At 44.5% G+C, this 20265-nt stretch overlaps 1 protein-coding gene across 1 annotated transcript in view; it reads left to right on the top strand.

The window, feature by feature from the left end:
* Window positions 1–20265, top strand: part of Xylt1 (xylosyltransferase 1) — a 281083-nt gene that overhangs the window by 237759 nt on the left and 23059 nt on the right. Inside the window, exons 6-8 of the mRNA XM_005075629.4 lie at window positions 1695–1775; window positions 15702–15918; window positions 18624–18800. Of these exons, the coding sequence (XP_005075686.1) occupies window positions 1695–1775; window positions 15702–15918; window positions 18624–18800 (475 nt within the window). The remainder of the gene's footprint in view (window positions 1–1694; window positions 1776–15701; window positions 15919–18623; window positions 18801–20265) is intronic.

Here is a 20265-nt window from a genome sequence, read left to right as displayed (position 1 = left end):
AGGCTGTCCTCTGACCAATATACACGGACCATGACACATGTGTGCTTGCACTAACTTTCACAGACACATACACAGAAACATCACACTCCCGCATGTGCGCCACACACACATACCATACACAATGCAAAAGAGTCCAACCTCACTGTGTTCCCATAGAGCCTCTTTCTTCCTGCCTCACCCAATCAGGAAGAGTGGTTAGCCCCTGCCCTCTGAGGAACACTTCCCCCAAGCAGAGAGAGCAGCCTGGTGACAGAGGAGCTGTCACATCTGCACCACTTACCTGTTTGGGTTTATTCAGTGGAAGAGGCGACTGCATCTCTGGCAGATGGAGACCTGTGTGACTGCCTTTTAAAATACTGTCACGGCTGTATGCACAAGCTGATTAGCTGTGACGGCACTGTGAACGCCGAGATTGATGGTGATAAATTTGGGATAACAATGCTGGGAACAATGTCATCCGTTTGCATGGCGCTTCATATTTTTTAAAGCTCTCTCAATCCACAGCCCGGTGGTTATCAAACACTCGGATTCATTCACTGCTCATTGTGCATTGAAGGAGTCAATTCTAAATCAACTCACCTTGATTCATGCATTCCTTCATTACCATTCATTCATTCATTCACCAGGCATTAGTGTAGGTCCTACTGTGTGCCAACAACTAGCAGATATGACTAGATTCCCCACATGTAGACCTTATAGTGTAATGAAACCAAGAGAGTACTTTCAAAGGGTGATAAAGTAGTGAAGTCAGCATTGTGAGGTGATGAAGTTGTGATATAGGAGGCAGGGACTACTTTAGGTGGAATGGCCAGAAAAAAATACCCTATTTGAAGAAAAGGCATTTGAAAGACCTAAATGACAAGAGCAGGCCATAAGTCAAAAGATATAGGACAAAATGGCCCAGGCACAGCAAGTGCAAAGGCCCTGAGACTGATCTGTATATGACATTAGGTATACTGATGACTGTTGTCAGCCGTGCCCAATGCTTAGCATAGAGATAAAACATGTAAGATACTACACTGTCCTCAGAGTTCCTTGTACAATGGAGTATGTGGGAGAGAGATGCACAAACAGCCTGTGCTGGTTAGCTGTAATTGTCAACTTAAAAAGAAAACCCTAGAATCACCTGGGAAGACAGGCTACTTGTATTAGATTGGCCTGTGTCATATCTGGGAGCAGACATAGTCAGAATTAAGTTCATTGACGTGGGAGGACCCAGCCCACCGTATGTGTCACTATTCACTGGAAGTGGGGGGTTCCTGACCTGTACAACAGTGGAGAAGCCAGGCAAAGTATGACAATCAGTCAAGAAAGCAAATGCGCATGCATGCATTCAGTTCTGTCTGCTCTTGACTATGGGTGTGGTGTGTCCAGCTGTCTCAAGCTGTTGTGTGCAGTAATGGACGATAACCAGGGATTGTGAGATAAAATTAACCTGTTCTCTCCTTAAATTGCCCCCATTCTGGGATGTTACACCACAACAGCCAGAATGAAACTAGAACACAGCCTGTTTTCACATAATGTGGCAGGCCCAGGGACAGGACCCGCCAAAAGGATGCATCATCGGACTGTGTGGTAGGGTCAGGACGGGACAAAGAGTGAAATTTGCTTCCTAGGACTAAGAAGGGAGGCAAGGTCCAACACCTCCATGGTCTACAGAGGACCCTGACTTTCTCTTCTGTTTGTTTCCACAGGACAAATGACCAGCTCGTGGCATTTCTCTCCCGATACCGAGATATGAATTTCCTGAAGTCACATGGCCGGGACAATGCAAGGTGATACAGTGGGCACCGCGGAAATGGAAAGCTTTCTCTGGGGCCTTTCCTCCAGGTTGACTTTACACAGCCAGGAAAAGGTTCCTGTGTGAGAGCTCAAGGCTCCCTCTCGTTAGACAAGGACAGAGAGAAACAGATCCTCTCACAGGCTTGCAGCTTTTCTCCCAAGAAATCTTTTGAATTTATTCCTGTATGTGTACATTTGCATGAGTGTGCAAAGAGTGCACATGTATATGCAGGTGCACATGTACCTGTGTATGTGCATGTATGGGGGTGCCCTGTGTATTCAAGTGCACATGTACTTGTGTATGTGTATGTATGGGGGTGCCCTGTGTATGCAGATCCACATGTACCTGTGTATGTGTATGTATGGGGGTGCACATGTGTATGCAGGAGTACATACATCTGCGTGTGTATGTGGGTGCACATGTGTATACTGGTGCACATGCACCTGTTTATGTGTATGTATGGAGGCACACATGTGTATACAGGTGCATGTGCACCTGGGTTTGTGTACATGTGGAAGCCAAAGGATAGTCCCAAGTATCATTCCTCAGGTACTATCTACCATTTTGTTTTTGAGACAAGATCTCTCACATGGGTTCTGGGGATCAAACTCAGATCCCCATCCTTATACAGAAAACACTTTATCAGTCACACCATCTCCTCAGGCCACTTAGAACCTTTCGCATCTTTTTTTTAATCAGGGAATTTTATGAGTTCACTTTTATTGTGGAAATCCTTGGAGCTGAGTAGTCACGGTTAATTCTTGGATCGTTGGTAGGTAGACTGAGAACTGCATCTAAGTGATGTCCCCAAGTCATTTACTCCTTCTGCCTGTCACTCAAGAGCTACTTACCTTACGCCAAACATATGCCAGGCAATGTTCTAGCCGTGAACAAGAGCATCTTCAGACTCTCAAAGCATTTACTTAACAGTTGAAAGACTCGTGATAGCATGAAGCTAACTCCAGAGGTCTGACCTTCCAGTCTGTCTTCCACACTTCCTCCCACTGCTGGTGTGAATGAGACCTGAGGGATTCAGAATCCCACCTCTCCCACTTGGAGTAAGCAGAGTCAAAAACTTGAGGTGATTCAGTTTACAAAGTACTCACTTCACAAGCATGAGTTCAATTTCCAGAAACCCTGTAAAAATCCAGGCATGGCAGCATGCACCTGTAATCCCAGTGGGATGCGGGGAAGAGACAGTCCAGCTAGCCTGGCCTACGTGATGACATTTCAGACCAGCAAAAAACCCTCATCAAGCAAAATGTATAAGGTGCCTAAGGATCAATACCTGAAGTTGTCCTGTGACCTCCACATGCATGCCATGTATGCACACCTGCTCCTACTTACATGTGCATAAACACATTTGCACATGTACATGAACACTTACCCATACACAAACAGCATCCCTCCTGGTGGAAGAGGCAGTCTTGAGCACCCTCTGGTTCTGGTGTTGAACACAACACACTCTGGAATAGTAGCTCTTAGAAGCATTGTAGCCTGTTAATATTTTATGTTTGGCCCTTTTGATATTTCATGTGGTTGTTTGGTTGTTTGTTTGTTTGTTTGTTTTGGTCAATTATCTCATTTGAATGTATCTTCCATGAGAATCCACATTTCCAATTACCTGCGACAAGCCCAGGAGTCCTTAGCTCTGTGTCTGACTTTGCTCAGGGCTGATATCAGTTCCTATTCCGTCTTCCCTAGGTCATGGCAGTTCTTGTTTGTCTCCATTCCTGATTAGGTCATGGTTGGGATTTGAATTTACTGTCCCTATTAAAGATTATTTCTGCCATGGCTCATGCAGATGGTAGGTTCTGTGACTCAGATTACCTTGTTATCTCAAGCAAGTATTAAGTCCCCTGCCATGAGCTTTCGTGAGCTCATCCCAGAATGATTGGGTTGCATCATTTCTTAAGTTTTGCCTTTGATTTCAGTAGCCTATTGGTTTTTCTTGATTATATTCTGCCACCATTGTATTTAAAAGGACCTTTAAGGCTTAGTGGTGCTCTGTGAATTCCTATTGGCTAGCGTAGCATGTTCCAGGCCACCAATGGTGGAGAGGCTGTCTATGCAAATACAAATCATGGCCACTGTGAGTAATCTTCCTGCTAAGTCCCTGACACTTCTTGGCCCAGTGCATATCTAGTGCAGGCTTTATCTAGTGCAGAATTAAAGATTAATGTTTTTATTCTCAGGAAGTGAAAGGGAGATTTTGTGAATCCAAATGAGTTTTCCTAAGGTTGCCCAGATGATAACATGCAGGATTTGAATCCAGGTCTTTCTGATAGCAAAGGAATGTGTCAGTTAGAACTGGGGACAATTATGTGGAGTGTTTATTATTAAAGGGACCCTGATATTGACAGTCCTCACCAATGAGTATAGAATAAAGCCCTTCTTCTCCTCTACATAACCTATAGTATCTGATTTGTCCAAGCAGCTTACATCATGGGCAAGAAGACCATTCCAGTGAAAATCATGTGGTACAAATCACACCTACCCCAGTAGTACTATTTCAAGCTAATCACTATTTAGTCTTGGCTCACTGTTAACCAGGGGTTCTCCTAATAACAATTAGAGTCATGCACTTTGCAGCCCCACCTCCTAGGATGAAATGATAATCTATTGTATCTCAGGTTGTGTTGTATCACTTGTGTAACTTAACCTCTCTGAGGCTATTTTTTACCAGTAAAATTAAATAACAACAGTCCTAGATGGGTAGGATTAAATGAGATGTTGCCTGTGAGGAGGAGGAGGAGGAAGAAGAGGAGGAAGAGGAAGAGGAGGAGGAGGAGGTTGTAATTGCCATGGAAAACATAAAACCAAAATGCTACTGGTAGGAATGTGTCCTAGACTCTGCCCTTCATGTTAGAGCACACCCTGTATGATCCAGGTGCGCCAGTGATGGGCAGATAGTACCTACATGGCTCAGAGAAGTGTAACATGTTCTTAGCACCTGCATCTTAAACCCTAAAGCCCAAGAATCTCAGATCAAAAGTCCTCACAAGCTCCTGTATTCACTCTTTAAATCCCCAGCTGGGACTCTTATTTACATAAATTAAGGACAATATTTTTAGTGTTAATTTAGCAATAAAATGAGTTAGTGTGTCATTGCCTACAACCTTCTTTCCTTTGTTAGTCAAGTCTTCAGTCTTCCCTTAGTGTGTGAACTAGGCTTTTCACAGCCTCTTCCATTGCCTCTATCTAGTGGGCAGGGGTGTATCCAACTTAAGTCTGGTCCCCTTACCAGTGCAGTGATACAAATAATTCTTTATGTGGTTTGTGACATAAGAACACTTCAGACTAACTTGTGTATGAGGAGAGTTTACTGGAACAAGTTACACTGACTTTGGGTATAACTGAATTGAGCAGCTCAAATGACAGTACCAAGCCTAGATGAGTCTATTTTCTTGAGTGTTGACTTGATTTTCTCACTTTCGGTTGTGGCCATTAACAACCCAGTCTCTGACTGATTTTAACATACAAGCAAGGAAGCTGAGATACAGAGAAATGTTGGACTCACAGAATTAGGGTGGGGCTAGGACTCAAGCCCTACTGAGTGTGCCCAAAGAGGCCAATCCCAAATCTCCCCAGTGTGTCACTTCCCTGTGTGCCAGCTCTGCTTTGCTCCAGTGTGCCAGCTGATTTTTTTTAATTATCAGTTCTTTGGTAACTTTGTACAGCGTGTGTCTTAATTTACTATGGCTGTGGTGAAACACCATGACCAAAGCAACTTGGGGAGAAAAGGGTTAATTCGTCTTATGCTCCCGCGTCATTGTTCATTATCAAAGGCAGTTGAGACAGGAACCAAATAGGGCAGGAACGTGGAGGCAGGAGCTGACTCAGAGGACATGGAGGGTGCTGCTTACTGCCTTGCTCATCATGGTATGCTCAGCCAGCTTTCTTATAGACCCCGGGACCACCAGCCCGGAGATGGCACCTCCCACAATGGGCTGGGCCCTCCCCCATCAATCACTAACTAAGAAAATGCTCTATCGGCTTACCCACACCCTGATCTTATGGAAGCATTTTCTCAGTTGAGGTTCCTTCCTTCCAAATGACTCTAGTCTGTTTCAGGTTGGCTTACAAACCAGTCAGCACCATGTGTTCCATTATATTCATCCCTTTTACCAACTCCTCCCAGACCCAGTCTCTTTCCTATACATCCTACTTTATGCCCTCTTTATTTTTAATCCTAAAAATACAATTTTAAGCCATCAAAACCAACTTGTGTGGCCATGTATTCTTGGCCCTGTGGTCTTCCACTGGAGCATGGTCAACTTATATCCTCCCTCTCCCTCCTCCAGCGCTATCAGATGTCAGGGGCTTCTTAGCTAGGGATAGAGCTTTATGCCACCTCCTGTCTCCATGCTTGCATTTGATCTTGCATGCACTTGCATGGGTCCTCTGCATGCTGCCGCAACTGCTGTGGGTTCATGTGTGCTACCCCTGTGTCCAGAAGACACTGTTTCCTTATAGCCATGCACTGTCTCTAACACGTATAGTCTCCCTGTCCCCTCTTCAGCAGTTGTCCCTAAGCCTTGGGAGGAGGGGGTGTTATGTAGAGGTCTCATTTAGTACTTTGTAGTTTTTTTAATCATTTCTTGTTGTGGGTCTCTATTAGTCACCATCTGCTTCAGCTAGAAGCTTCTTAGATGAGGGTTGAGACATGTGTTTATTTATGGATATAACAAGTCATTGGGAATCAAGATAATATTATGTCCATTTAACAGAATAATAGTAGATTCTATCTCCTGGGCTTTCTAACCTATGTAACCAAAATATTTGTGGCTTGATAATGTGCTGGGGTGATGCTGAGGCAACTACTCAGCTTAACTGAGCCTCAGCATTCTCCCCTTTGCAGAACAATATAGTCAAATGAGCTAGTTGCCAAAGTCCCATTCCAGTCTGGTATGGCTTGTCTCTAGACTGACTCTTGTAAGAGTTTGAGAGGCACAAGGATGTAAGGAACAAAAACAAGCGGTGGGATGCAGCATAGGTTTCAAGGTGCCTCAGTTTTTATTTCTACACAGAGCCTAACAGCCACCCTGACCCTCTGTGCCTGTCTCCAGACTTTAGCAGCTAGGTTAGACTTTTAACTCCCACTATGAGGAGATGGCATAAAAACAAACTTGTATTTTAATAACTGCCAAATTGGTCCCTACTGTTCTTATAATTAAATGAACAGGAGTGCAATGTTCACCATTTCATCTGGTTTTTATCCAAAAATTGTAAGTGACCAATGGGGTGACTGATGTGTGGTGCCACATCATTTCCTAGGGACCACCAGCAGGGCCTGATCCCTGAAATTTATTCTGAACCCTGAATAATGGAAATGTCTCTGGGAGCTCCTTGCTTTTGCTCAGATGCAGTTTACCTGAGTCTTGGTGTATGGGGACAAAGAAATAGGAAAAACCAGCTCCCTCTGATACAGTAGTTTCTCATGGGATATTTTCTGCTCTGTGTAATTTCTCAGTCACCAAGAGCCCCGTGTTTGGAATGTGAAAAAATGTAAATGGTAAGGCAGTAATGCTGGTATCAACATGTCATCTCTGCTACATCCCAGCTGTGTGTCTCCAGCATGTAGCTCTGACTAGCCTTGTCTCTGTGTATAGCAGGCAAATACAACATGATGAAATTACTCACAAACCATGGGAAGGCATCAAGCTGGACCCTTTGAATATGTTTCCTCGGTCCACTCTCTCTTGGTGAATACTCTCCCATTTGAGAGAAGTATGCAGCTGAGGAATGGACCATCGATTTGTCTTACCCCACCCACCAAGGTCTTAAGGCTTGCTGCTGAAAGAGCTCCAGCAGAGAAAGTCAGCCATCCAAGATCTGAAGCTAGAAGGCCAGAGTCACCTGCCCCCTCTCAGCACTCACTACGTGAGACCCCCTGTAAATCATATCAATTATCTGTTTGTCAGCTCCTTGTCTGTAAAACTGGAATGATGAGAATAATGCCAACCCATAGAATTTACTAGATTTTACTGCATTTGCCAGCCATGATGGTGCAGGCCTGTAATACCAGCTATGTGGAAGACTAAGGAAGGAAGATGGCAAGTTCAAGGCCAGTCTGGGAGAAATCTGTCTCAAAATAAAAGTTTTTTAAAGGAGCCATTCTGAGACCAGTGAGATGGCTCTGTGAGTTACAGTGGTTGGCCATAAAAGCCTGGTGGCCTGAGTTTAATCCGCAAAACCCAAGTAAAGTAGGGAGGATAGAACCAGCTCCACGGAATTGTATACTCTATTGTCCACATCATGGCACATGTGTGCATATACACCAGACATACACACACACACACACACACACACACACACACACACGGAGGAGAGGGAAAAGGAGGGGGAGAGACAGGATAACAGAGAGACCAAGATGAGGAGATAATACTATTTTGGTTTTTTTTAATGGCTGATGGTTCATTTGGTAAAGATACTTGTTGCCAAGCTTGATGACCTGAATTCAATCCCCAGTAACTACATGATAGAAGGAAAGAACCAACTCCCATCGATTGTTCTCCCACCTCTACAAGTGTACCATGGTATGTGAACACATCCAGACAGACAGACTGACATACACAGATGAAGTAAATGAGCACATACAAAAATATTTAAATACATAAGTGAATAAAAGAGGGCTAGAGAAGTGCTTGGGAGCTTGGGAGCATGTGCAAGACCCTGAGTTCTGTTTACAGTACTACAGAACAAAATAAAGAAGCAGATTAATAAAGCCTCTTGGGACAGTTGCTTTGAATAGGGAACACATGATGATGATGATGATCATGATGATGATGATGATGATGATGATGATGGGGAAGCATCTTAGAAGTGACAGACCTGTGACTCCACCTCTCAGGAAACTTTCTAGAGTCTTCTCAGTGTTTGGGTTGAGACTGGGAAAGGATCCAGCTCCATATTGGAAGCAGCACGAGCAGCTCCCTGTCCTCCTGTCTGGACTCCACCTGCTGCAGGCAGCATTCCCACATTAGGTACCAGAATGACTCTGAGCAGCATCAGGTATTTCTCTTCTCTGACACTGAATTAATTCTCCAGCTCAAATCCCATTAGATGTGTAACAGGCAACTGATTAACCTAAAGTTGGCAAGTCCACAGGGATCCTAGCCAGGAGCCTCCTCCTGGTAAATCTGCTGTCTGGAGGTCCTTTGGTACCATCTTGCTTCTGCAGAGATGGGCTCTCTCCCCTGTCTCCCCTGTTTAACACACAGCACTCTAATGAGAGCACATAATTAATATTGCATCTCCAGTTGCAGAAAGCAGATCACACTTCAACTTTTTTTCTCATACACCTGATTTGGTCCTTTATCATACTCATGGGGTCTATGAGTTTCAAGAGCCGTGTCACCTCAGAACTTTGTGTCATGCTCGCCCTTGCCCCCCCACCCCCTGCACAGGACTTTGCATACATGCCCTCCCATTATTCTGCTATGCACCTTTCTGTTTTTTCAAGATAACATGAATAGTTAGACTAAAAAGAAAAAAATACATTCTCACAATTAATCAGGAGTAGAATAGGATTTTATTTTCTTTTTTGTATTTCTTTCTATGTCCAAAAGTCTGTGAATGGCAGGCATCATTTTGTTAATGAAAACAGAAAGCAGCAGACACTGTTTTTAAAAATGCATGTAGGGACTGGAAAGGGGTCTCTGTTAGTAAGCATTTGCCACAGAAGCATGAGGACCTCAATTTGGATCCCCTGCATCTGTGTAAAAAAGCTGGCGTGGGCGAAGTAGCCTCCACAGGTCATCACAGTGCTAGGGAGGGGGAGCATGTGGGTGGGAACAAGGTGATCCTTCTGCTCATTGGTCAGACAGTCTTTGAGTCAGTGAGCTTCTGTTTCAGTGAGAACCCTGTTCAAAACTAAGGTCAAAGAAGATCCCAGATGTCAAGTAGGAGCTGTATGCATACACACACATATACAAACACATGTGCACAATTGAGCACACATGCACACACACACACATTTGCATCCATATGCAAACAAACAAACAGTGCATGGGCTATAAAACTCACAAGGTCTTCAATGGACCTTTGCTTATAGAAGAGACCAGCAGATTCCTGGCCTTAAAGCCTGGACTAACATAAGAGTTCTTGAATCTGTAGGTCTCAGAATTCAAGCCATTGGTTCTGCATTTCCTTTTGGGCATCTTTTCTCTCTTTGAGCAGAAAGACAATTTGGTTTCCCTGCACAGTGTAATAAGTGACAGCTATCTCTGACCATCTTCACCAGTTGAAATTCCTTACCAGCTTTTTGCCATTGCCCTTGATTTTTCCTGCACAACAAATACAGAAAGTAAAACTGTGTGTTTGTGGTTTGCATGGATCAGGCCCAGAATGCAGTGTGTACTCAGCAAATTGTAGCTATCACTACCTACTTTGTTCTCTGCCTCTAGATGGGAGAAAAAGACAGAGATGGTGTTCTCAATCCTAGTCTTGGTACAGAGATCGGGAAATGAGAGTTATCCAATACAGTCTCTAGGGCTGATAAAATCATGGCTGTCCCACGCCCTTTAGTTACCTCTCCCTGTGTCTAAGACCAGCAAGATGCTGGAGTCTACCCAAATCAGAACCTAGTGCTAACTCCTAGCCAACTCCTGACTTGAGACAGCAGGAAAGGTTTGTATTGGTAGTCCTTGACCACAATTAGAAGAATAGGTATGACACCTGTCACCTCCACCATCACAACCATTAGTATGAAATCACTTCACAGACTGGGGTTCCAAGTAGGGACTCTGGGCGCTGTCCTTGGTGCTGACGTATCACTCCTTTCCAGCATGGGGATTTCTTGTCAGCTCTTGGCATACACTGCATGCCTTCCTGCTAAATCCCAGAAGATAATAAAAGAGATAAACATTGAAAACACCCATGTCGATGAAGGATAGCCTCTATGCCCTGACTGTCTCATGGAGTGCTGACTGTATGTCCAGCACTGTATTAAGCCCTCCCCTCCCCTATCTTATTTAAGCCTTCAGACTAACACTTAGAGGTAGGCATTGTTTCAGTCACTCTTTTCCAACTGAGATATTGAAGCAGCACATGATGAAGGAAGTGTGGGGTTAGTTCCAGACATAGAACTTAGACCAAGCTGCCTGGCTTCATGGCTCCCCTGCTTCATATGGCTGTAACGTGTGAGCATGCCAGATGCCTGAGTGATTGCAGAGTTTGTGAGTTATCATGCTTTGTTCTGTGGCTTCCTTTTCATTTGTTTATTTGTATGTGTGAAGATACGTGTGTGTGTGTGTGTGTGTGTGTGTGTGTTTTCATGTGGAGGCCAGAGGTCAACCTTTGATGTTTCAGGGTCATCTACCTTATTTTCTGCTACAGCACATCACTGGTCTAGAGTTCACCAGTTAGGCTGGTCTGGCTGACCGTAGAGTCCAGGGATCCACCTGCATCTGCCGCACCACACTTGGCTGTTCACTTGGGCTCTGGAGATCAAACTAAACCATGGTTGAACCCTTGGCTTTATGCCTTAATAAAATGCCTGGTTTATGTTTTTCTAAAGGGGTTCCATGACAGGGTGCTGGCCATTGGGAACACAGAGCAGATTGGTTTGTCCAGGAATGTGACTCTGGGACATTGTTCATCTTCTCTGGGCCTCAGTTGCTTTTCTCTTTGTTTGTTTTGCTCAGCTATAGCATTAGTTACCTTGGTGAATTACTAAGACTTCTTTCAACGCACTGAGGACCCTGGGGGCAGCCTCCATCCTTTTAGAACTCACAAGAAAGTCCTGGGATAGCCCCATACTTAGTGGTTGTGCCAAGATGGCAGCCAGAAAATGTGCAGAATGGAGAAAGCACTTTGACTCCTAATGACAAAACGGAACCCTTCTTCACTGACTTCTCATCCTCTGGGGACAGTTGGATTCCTCTAACCTAATCAAGACCTTCCATGTGATTTAGATTCCTTCTCAGCTGTTAGAATTTGGTCCCTTGAATACCAGTGGAGCCTATTTAGCTAAGATTTGGTTTTATATTGTAAGTAAAAATAAATGTTGGAAGGCAAGCCACACATTTCTCAAAGCTTAGGAAGTAAAACTGAATGCGAAATTTAGGAGGGGCCTCTGAAGATGCAAGTCCACATGGGTCCCCCAGAAGACCTTTCAAAGCAAAATAGGACTCTTATTCTTGGGCACTGTGTCTTTGAAGTAGTGGAAGTGCTCAGATCCTTCATTTCTACCCCTGTGGGAGGGACCCTGGTGAACTGAAGCAACAAAGAATGGCAGAAACCTTAAGAGCTTGCCTTGGAATCAAGTTTAAGACCTCTAGCTCTGTGATTTTGGAGAAGTTACTTAACCTGTCCATTTTTGTTTGTTTGTTTAGCTGTTTTTTGAGGCAAGTTTTTGTTGTGTAGCTTCAACTAGCCTGGTACTCACTATACAGCCCAAGCTACCCTCAAAGTCAAGGCAAGCCTCTTGCCTCACTTTCCCAAGTGCTGAGATTACCAAGTCTGGCTATAATTGCTGAACCTTTCAGAGAGCCCATTCCTCTAATACCTCTGCTAGATATCGCATGTGTTAGAGGAATTGGATGGGTACCAGATTGTGTCATTTCTGTGACTTCCTGATTGTCTAATGGTTGTGGCTCCTGCCTGTTCCATTATTCATTCATCCCTTGAGTAAATACATTTGCTGAGAACTTGGTGCATAGAATACATTCTTGTAGGGATACAGCAGAGAACCTGCAGACAAACATCCCTGACATCTCAAGACATATGCCTCTTGAGCAGAAACAGATGACAAACTAAATAAGTACCTTGCACATGAGAAAGAAGGTGCAGTAGATAACAATAAAGCATGGAAAGGATTCAGGATGCTAGGGATGGAAGAGGGGTGTCACCATATGGAAGAATTGATTGATGGTTGCCTCCATTCATTGCTTGGGTATGGGTAAATAGTGCTTGCTTAATGCTTTGCAAGGTTCTTGCAGGGGCATCTGATTTGGGAAGCTGTTGGGACTTCCTGCTGTGCGTTCATGGAGTCATGCTGAACCAGGATCAGCAGGATCAGTACCTGACTCTTCATAGTGCCTGTGTTGCTTTGGCGCCACCTGTTGCCCAGATGACCCAAGGTAACCATGGCAATGAAAAACCAAGAGGATGGAGAGAACATCCTTGATCCCTTTCTGTGTATTATTAATTCCATAAATGCAAACTAGTGCTCAGCCCTCATGGGAAAGAGTCAGAAGCCAACACCAATAAAAAGAAGGTGTGTTTAGACTTACCATGTCTTCCAAATTCACCTTTTATGTTTTAAGTTATGGTGAATGCACAGGACAGAGTAAATGAAATTTTAAAATTAAATATTGATTCAAAGAGTTGACTCTGCTCCCCTGCTTGATACCCAGACTCTGGGCTTCTACCATCTTCTTCTAAGACAAAACAAAGTCCTCAGAGACTCTGTGGCATGAGGAACTTTTCTTAGGCTTGAGGAATATGCTGTCTTTATTTACTCATACTTAACCAACCACATATTTGCAGCTTTTCTGTTTGGAAAGGCAGTAAACATGGAACTCAGTCCCACCAAAGTAATGACCATTTCATTTTGGAGATGATTCATACATGAATATTGCATTTGAGTATTATAACCTGGGACAGCACATTAAAATTACAAGAAGATTCTATTAGCACATAATGGAATGTGGGATTTAACCACTGCTCCACAACAGAAGGAATTGTCTAGGCCCCTCATCCACAGATTGTTTTTCACTTTCTCTCTCTGCTATATGGTTTCCATATGAATTTTCACATAAGTTATCTGAAATTAAAAATTTTAACATGGTCCTGTGCAACCACTGGACCTTATCACGTGATTATTAGTAGCCAGAGTCAAGACAGGATTTGATATTTCAAATACTGCCACACTCCAGTTTTGTTTCTGTGGAAGTGATAGTGTGTCTATAGTGAACAGCTCATGGAAGTCAAGCAGAAAAAAGAATGATCATTATTCTGATGAACTAGGTGTGCATGGTGAGCCTACAGTCCAGAGAGTTCCCAATCCAGGAAACTTTCTGCTGTTCCTCCCTTCTGTGCCATGCACTGGTCCAGGAATCTGGATCTCTGAAGCTCTGATTAGCAACCCTCTGTATGAATCTTCTCCTTGTCACCTGCAGAAGTCCTGTTCCATGCTAGTCTGGCTTCACCCCTGCAGCAGTCCTGCTCCATGCTAGGCTAGGCTCACCCCTGCATCAGTCCTGCTCCATGTTAGGCTTGCCAATTTCCCAAAGACACCTAGAACCATGCATAACACACAGAAGATGTTCAATAAAGACTCTCTGTGAGTGAACTAAAAATTCAGGAAGAAAGCTTGCTTATAATTCTGCCCACACTCCTAACACACCCACTTCTTAGATCTCATCTAAGGAGCTTAGATTTTTCCTAGCTGCAGAGACAGACAGACAGACAGACATACAGAGACCAAGAAACAGAGACACAGAAAGAGACAGAGACACAAAAACAGGCATAGAGAAAGAAGCAGAAAAGACATGCCACGTCTACTCCATCTGCCCTGCATAGTTCTAAATGAGATGGATGGATGGGTGTGTGTGTGTGTGTGTGTGTGTGTGTGTGTGTGTGTGTGTGTGTGTGTGTGTGTTCTATGAAAGCCAGAGGTATCAATTTTGTGTTTGCATGGGAAGAGCTCAGTGGGGCCTTTCATTTTTTTCTACCAAATGCAACCTGAGATCATGTAAGTGTCAAACCATGGCAATCCCAGTGGTCACTGAATTAGGCACAGACTGGAATTATAAACTCTCATATCACATTATAGTTTGTGTAGATGCCTCAAAGCATAATTTATGCCCACTGCTTCTACAAAAGTACTTATTAGATGTGCCAGGATGCTACCACATCTTGTCATTTACTGTGTAATGAAATATCCAAAAGATCATAATTTGTTATTTTTTCAAAATATTTTATAAACCAGTGTATAATGTGCGAATTGAGAAACAGCTATGGACATGAACTGTAGCTGGATGGTGGAGTGCCTGCCAAGCATGCTAAGGCCCTGGGTTTGAACTCTAGTGCTGAAAAGAAAAAGAACTATACACATTAATACCAGTGTGTCACAGTTTTGTTGTGGTTTTTATAGCAGAGCTATGAGCAGACTTTCTTCTTGAACTTTAAGTTTCTTCAAACAAGCCTTTATTGAACACCTATCATAGGAAGGATCCTTACTCTAATGAGCTAGGTATCCATTTGGAGCTTACAGCCCAGAAGGTTCCCAACATGCACCCATCTGATATGTGTGCATGCATGTATGCATGTGTGTGTGCATGTGTGTTTCTGTGTGTATCAACCCTAAGCTGGCCTCAGAGCTCAGCACATAGCCAAAAAACGACCTTAAATTTACATTCCTCCTGCCTCTACCCCTTGAGTGCTAAAATGATGTCATCATGCCAGGCAGTTTCATAAGATACTGGAGATTGAACCCAGGATTTCATGCATTCTCTGCAGGCATTCTACCAACTGAGTTATGTCAGTGTGAGTGTGTGTGTGTGTGTGTGTGTGTGTGTGTGTGTGTGTGTGTGTGTAGCACTATCATAACGTGAGGGCCCATGAGCTGCATTCATCAAACTGTCACAGAAACCACTAAAAGGCTGTTGAAGGAGATTTCTAGAAAAGTAAAGGTGAGACTGAATTTGCTCACATCTAGGTGAGCTTCCAGGTAGCTGCACTAGGCTCTCTGGGCTCCAGTGGTTCTTCTATCCAATAGGGCAATGGCAATCCCTTCCCCATAGATGCTATGCCCTGCCTCACTCTGGAAGAATAAGGTCCACATGAAATCCTGGCTCCTATGAGCACACAGAAAGTGCTAAGTAAATGCCTTAACTTCCCATTAAGGTGTTTTGGGGCTCTCAGAAGACCTTTCTTATCCAGGTTCTCAAGGTCAACTTGTTTTGCACAGGTTCATTCGGAAACAGGGCCTGGATCGTCTTTTCCTGGAGTGTGATGCACATATGTGGCGCCTGGGGGACCGGCGGATTCCAGAGGGCATTGCTGTGGACGGTGGCTCTGATTGGTTCCTGCTTAACCGGAAGTTTGTGGAGTATGTCACATTCTCTACAGATGACCTGGTGACCAAGATGAAGCAGTTTTACTCTTATACCCTCCTGCCTGCTGAAGTGAGTTCCAAGAAAGATTCCAGGGCAGAGGATGGGGAGAGGGACTAGGTGTAGCCTTAGCAGACAGTGAATTTTGACAGTGTATTTCTGGCTCCATGGACTACCCTGCAGACCACCAGACAATTCTGGAGACCCACACTGGTCCCTGCAGACCTGACCTCATAGCAAGATCTGTAGTGCACATATACTGTCAGGGATGCTACCACAGCCTGCATGGTCTCTACATGTAAAGTACAGAAAGTAGCCCTATTCAAGGCACTCTACCCCTATTTATCATAGGAAAAAATCCAATATTCTTACTTTTCTAGAAAAAGATGTTACTGTGATTTTTCAAAAAAAAAGGGGGGGTACAACTGCAAGCCCTCTGATTGTTGACGAGACTCTTTGGAATTGTGCAGTGCATGCTAACAGTTCCAGGACACAGCCACAGCCACATCAACTCTTAACACATCCTCCAGTCATCAATCATGCAGTAAAGTAATAACCATTTTCAGCACCAGTAATCCCTTTTCTCATTTGAATACAGTTCTGTCATTCCTGTCACTCCCTGACAGTGCTGTCTTCATTGCACACACACACACACACACACACACACACACACACAGCGCATGCATGCATGCATGCATGCATGCACGATCCAAAATTGCCCTGAGAAAACTAAATGGGATCACTTTCACTAGCCCTCTCCTTTGTCAGCCATCATGGCCAAATGTTCAGGGCTCAGCCCTTCCTAGGGAGCATATTGAACATGCCCTGGACCTTTTGTAACATCAAGGTGCAATCCCCCCATTGCATAAGGCTCCAGACCATTCTAAAACAGCCAGGCATATCCTAATATAATATATTGCCTGTCACATGCTAGAAGCTGACTTATCAGCTCTGAGATGGGAGCTTCTAGTTTCATCTCCCTGACCGCAAGCCACTTTTATCCTGACACCTAGTCTCAAGAAAACCCCAGTGCTTGTTCTGTCTCCATGGATCCTATGGCACTGCTCATGGGTGATTCTCTGTTTCCCCCTGTTGGACCTCAAGCTCTGATCACACAGCCTGGAACAGACCATGCATCTCCATGGATGGTTCCCATGTATTATCAGGTCAGGGGCCAGTTCCCAGGAGGACTGGCTGTCCACACACCTCAGTGTGAGGAAAAGCTCAGCCTCTTTAAGCCAGGTTTTACTATTCTGTGCACATGTTAAGTCATCAGCTTTTAATCCTATTTCAGCAAAAATCACCTTTTCTCTCCATTCTGATAACCTCCTCATCCATTATCTTGCAGGGAATTTCTGCATCGTTATAAAGGACACAGGGCAATTGGTAATTGGGTACTTTTCCCCACTGCTTGATGGAAGAGAGGTGCCTCTGTGGGCTTGTAGACAATTCAAGTTTAAATCCAGGTCCCCTGCCAATGTCATTAGCATCACAGGAAGACAAGTGAGTGGAGTTGAGTGGCAGGTAGAGCTTCATTTTGCCATCCACCCATTTCGAAGAGATTCTCTGAGAGTTTGGTTGTTCTCAGCAATATGACAACCACACCATCGGTACCCACAGCTCTCAATGGACTCACTTTCCACCCCTGCCTCAGCACTGAAACACGTCCCCGGGGGCTCTCCCAGACCCTCTTCCTCCATTGTGCTGTGTCTGCCCACTTGTTCTTTCCTAGACAGCTCCAGGGCTTAGAAGAAATCTAAAGGCTGTGTCATAAATTTGCAACAGGCAGACATATCCACCAACAGCTTCCCCTGGGGACCAGGGTCCAGAAGGAGGTGTATTCTGCAGTTGGCAGAGCTTGTTATAAAATAGTGTTGAAATAGAACTCTCTCTTTTCCTTCTCTTTCAGTATCTCATTGTGTCTCCTCTCTGCCTCTCTTTCCCTCCCAGTATTACCTCTTCCTCAGAGTCCCTGAAAGAACCGGCCACGAGTCCTAGAATTAGGAAAGAACTATGGGTCCTGGTGCATTACCACAGAAAGCATTCAGCCCATCTTCACTTGTGTTATGGCCACACTCTGTGGGCTCCTTCAACACCATGGACAGAAAACAACCCCTCAATACCCACTGTGAGCTCCATGACTCCTGATTAAGTACTATGGACAGCAATCACATACTTAACCCCTTATTCTAGCCACACTATCTTAGTGCATTGGCTCCTGGTCCAGCACTACCAACAGCAGCATCTCTCCCACCCACCTTTTCCTGTGTTGCAGTGAATGTGGTAGACCTTGGTTTATCACCATGGACATCGAGCAACCCTGCCCTTCCCTGCACTGTAGTCACAGTATATGGGTGGACCCATGAGTCTGACCTTTCTGAAACCTGTTGGTTTCCCAACTGGCTCTTCGCAAACAAGAGCCCTTACAGTCTGTAGTTTCCTGGGAAGCTGTCTGCCATGTTTGCTTCTGGTCCCCGTTTGTTGATACATCCTGAAAAACTCTTCCTGTCTGTTAAACACACAGCGGATGTCCTAGGTGATGAGACAGATACCGTCATATGAGATTCTACGCACTAGGGAAGAAATGTTCAAGGCAATAAACTTGTAGGTAGAATTAGCCAGTGAAGACTAAACAGACATCTGCACCCTGAGATGGACTCGGTAGTGGTGTCCTGGAGAGCCCTTTGCACGTGACGGTCCTCAGGTGGGACATGCCAATCTGACACACTTGGTCGTGTGCTACCGAGTTCTCATGCTTGCTCCTTCCTCCTCTGCAGTCCTTTTTCCACACGGTCCTGGAGAACAGCCCCCACTGTGACACCATGGTAGATAACAACCTGCGCATCACCAATTGGAACCGCAAGCTGGGCTGCAAGTGCCAGTACAAGCACATTGTGGACTGGTGTGGCTGCTCTCCCAATGACTTCAAGCCTCAGGACTTCCATCGCTTCCAGGTGAGTCCTCCTGTGCCACCACACCTTCCTAGGAAGCCACTGCAAGCCTTTAAAGACAGACCTAGGAGCCGTCTTATCCTCACTGCCAAGCCTGGCTGTAACCAGCAGTTAACAAGCTTTGTCCCATGCTGAGTGGTTGAACTAGCCTCCCCAGATTGACTCATTAACCTCCCAATAGCCCGGACATGTGTGTGTTGCTACTATTATGATCCTTCCATCTTCAAGATTAAAAAAAACTGAGGTACAAATGCTCAGAAACCTCATCACACATCCCAGGCGAGAGAAATGGCTCAGTGAAGAAGAATGAGTGCTACACAATACCCACAGTAGAAGCCTGGAATGGCTATGTCTTTAACCCCAGTGCTGAAGAATGGGAGACAGGAAAATCCATAAGATGTATTTGAAAATGGTAAGCTCTGGGTTCAGAGCCCTAGTGGGAGATACTCAACATCCTCCTCTAAGCTCTATACATACAAGCACAGGTGTTTGACTTGCACACATGCACATATAGACAAACAGCACACTACACACATACACACACGGGCAGAGGACTGACTCATAGATGACTACATGAAATAAAAGATAATGTGATCCAAAGCATCAATTCCCAAGGTCATTCCCATCATCTTTGCTATATTGCCTCTCAGTCACATCACCTGGAATATTTGTTAAAACATTTTTTTCTGGGTATATGATTGACTATATTTAGAGCAGGTTTTTTGTTTGTTTGTTTGTTTACCCCAGCACTTTTTGTCATTGTCACTGTGTTGTTGGGGACCATCCTCTGTGGTCTCTACCCACAAATGCAGTTGCAGTCTTTAACTGTCATGTACAAAGGTATCTCACAAGTGTCCCAGAGTGTGTCTGCCCTAAGTTCAAACTTACCCCTTGTTGGAAACTAGTAGTCTCCAGAAAAGTCTAGAATACTGTTATATTACACTTAGGAAAAACCTGAGGAGCATCCAGGTTGGGAGAGCATCATGTTCCATAAACTTGAAGGAGTGGCAAGAGGTGGAAACAACATTACTTTTACAGCTGCTCTGCATAGCCTTTCAGTGTGGAGATAGCAGGGAAGGGAATGCTCACAAGCCTTGGCCCCGGGTCCTACCCTACATGGAATCTCTTCTCACTCTGTATGCTCCCCCTGGACAGTGTGGTACCTGGGTTTCTTCCTCTTCTCTTTCTAGTGGAACCCCAAACAAAAGCCCATAAAATACTAAAACAAATCAGGTGGGGTCTCTGTAGCCATCACACAGAGATGACATTCTGTTTCTCAGAAGGATGGCAGGCACAGAAGCAAAAGCTGATGACACCAGGAGGCATCCTTGCTGTAACGGTGTATAATCAGATTTGCCTTTGTGGAGCCTCAGGTCTCTTAACCTGATCCCTTGGAGCATAGCCACAGATATACAGTATCTCATCACCAAGAGGCTTGTCCAGGATGCAGAACCTCAGCCTCTTTGCA

Source organism: Mesocricetus auratus, unplaced genomic scaffold, assembly GCF_017639785.1.
Source record: "Mesocricetus auratus isolate SY011 unplaced genomic scaffold, BCM_Maur_2.0 Super-Scaffold_4256, whole genome shotgun sequence".
Taxonomy (NCBI): domain Eukaryota; kingdom Metazoa; phylum Chordata; class Mammalia; order Rodentia; family Cricetidae; genus Mesocricetus; species Mesocricetus auratus.
This window is presented reverse-complemented; position numbering and strand designations above follow the sequence as displayed.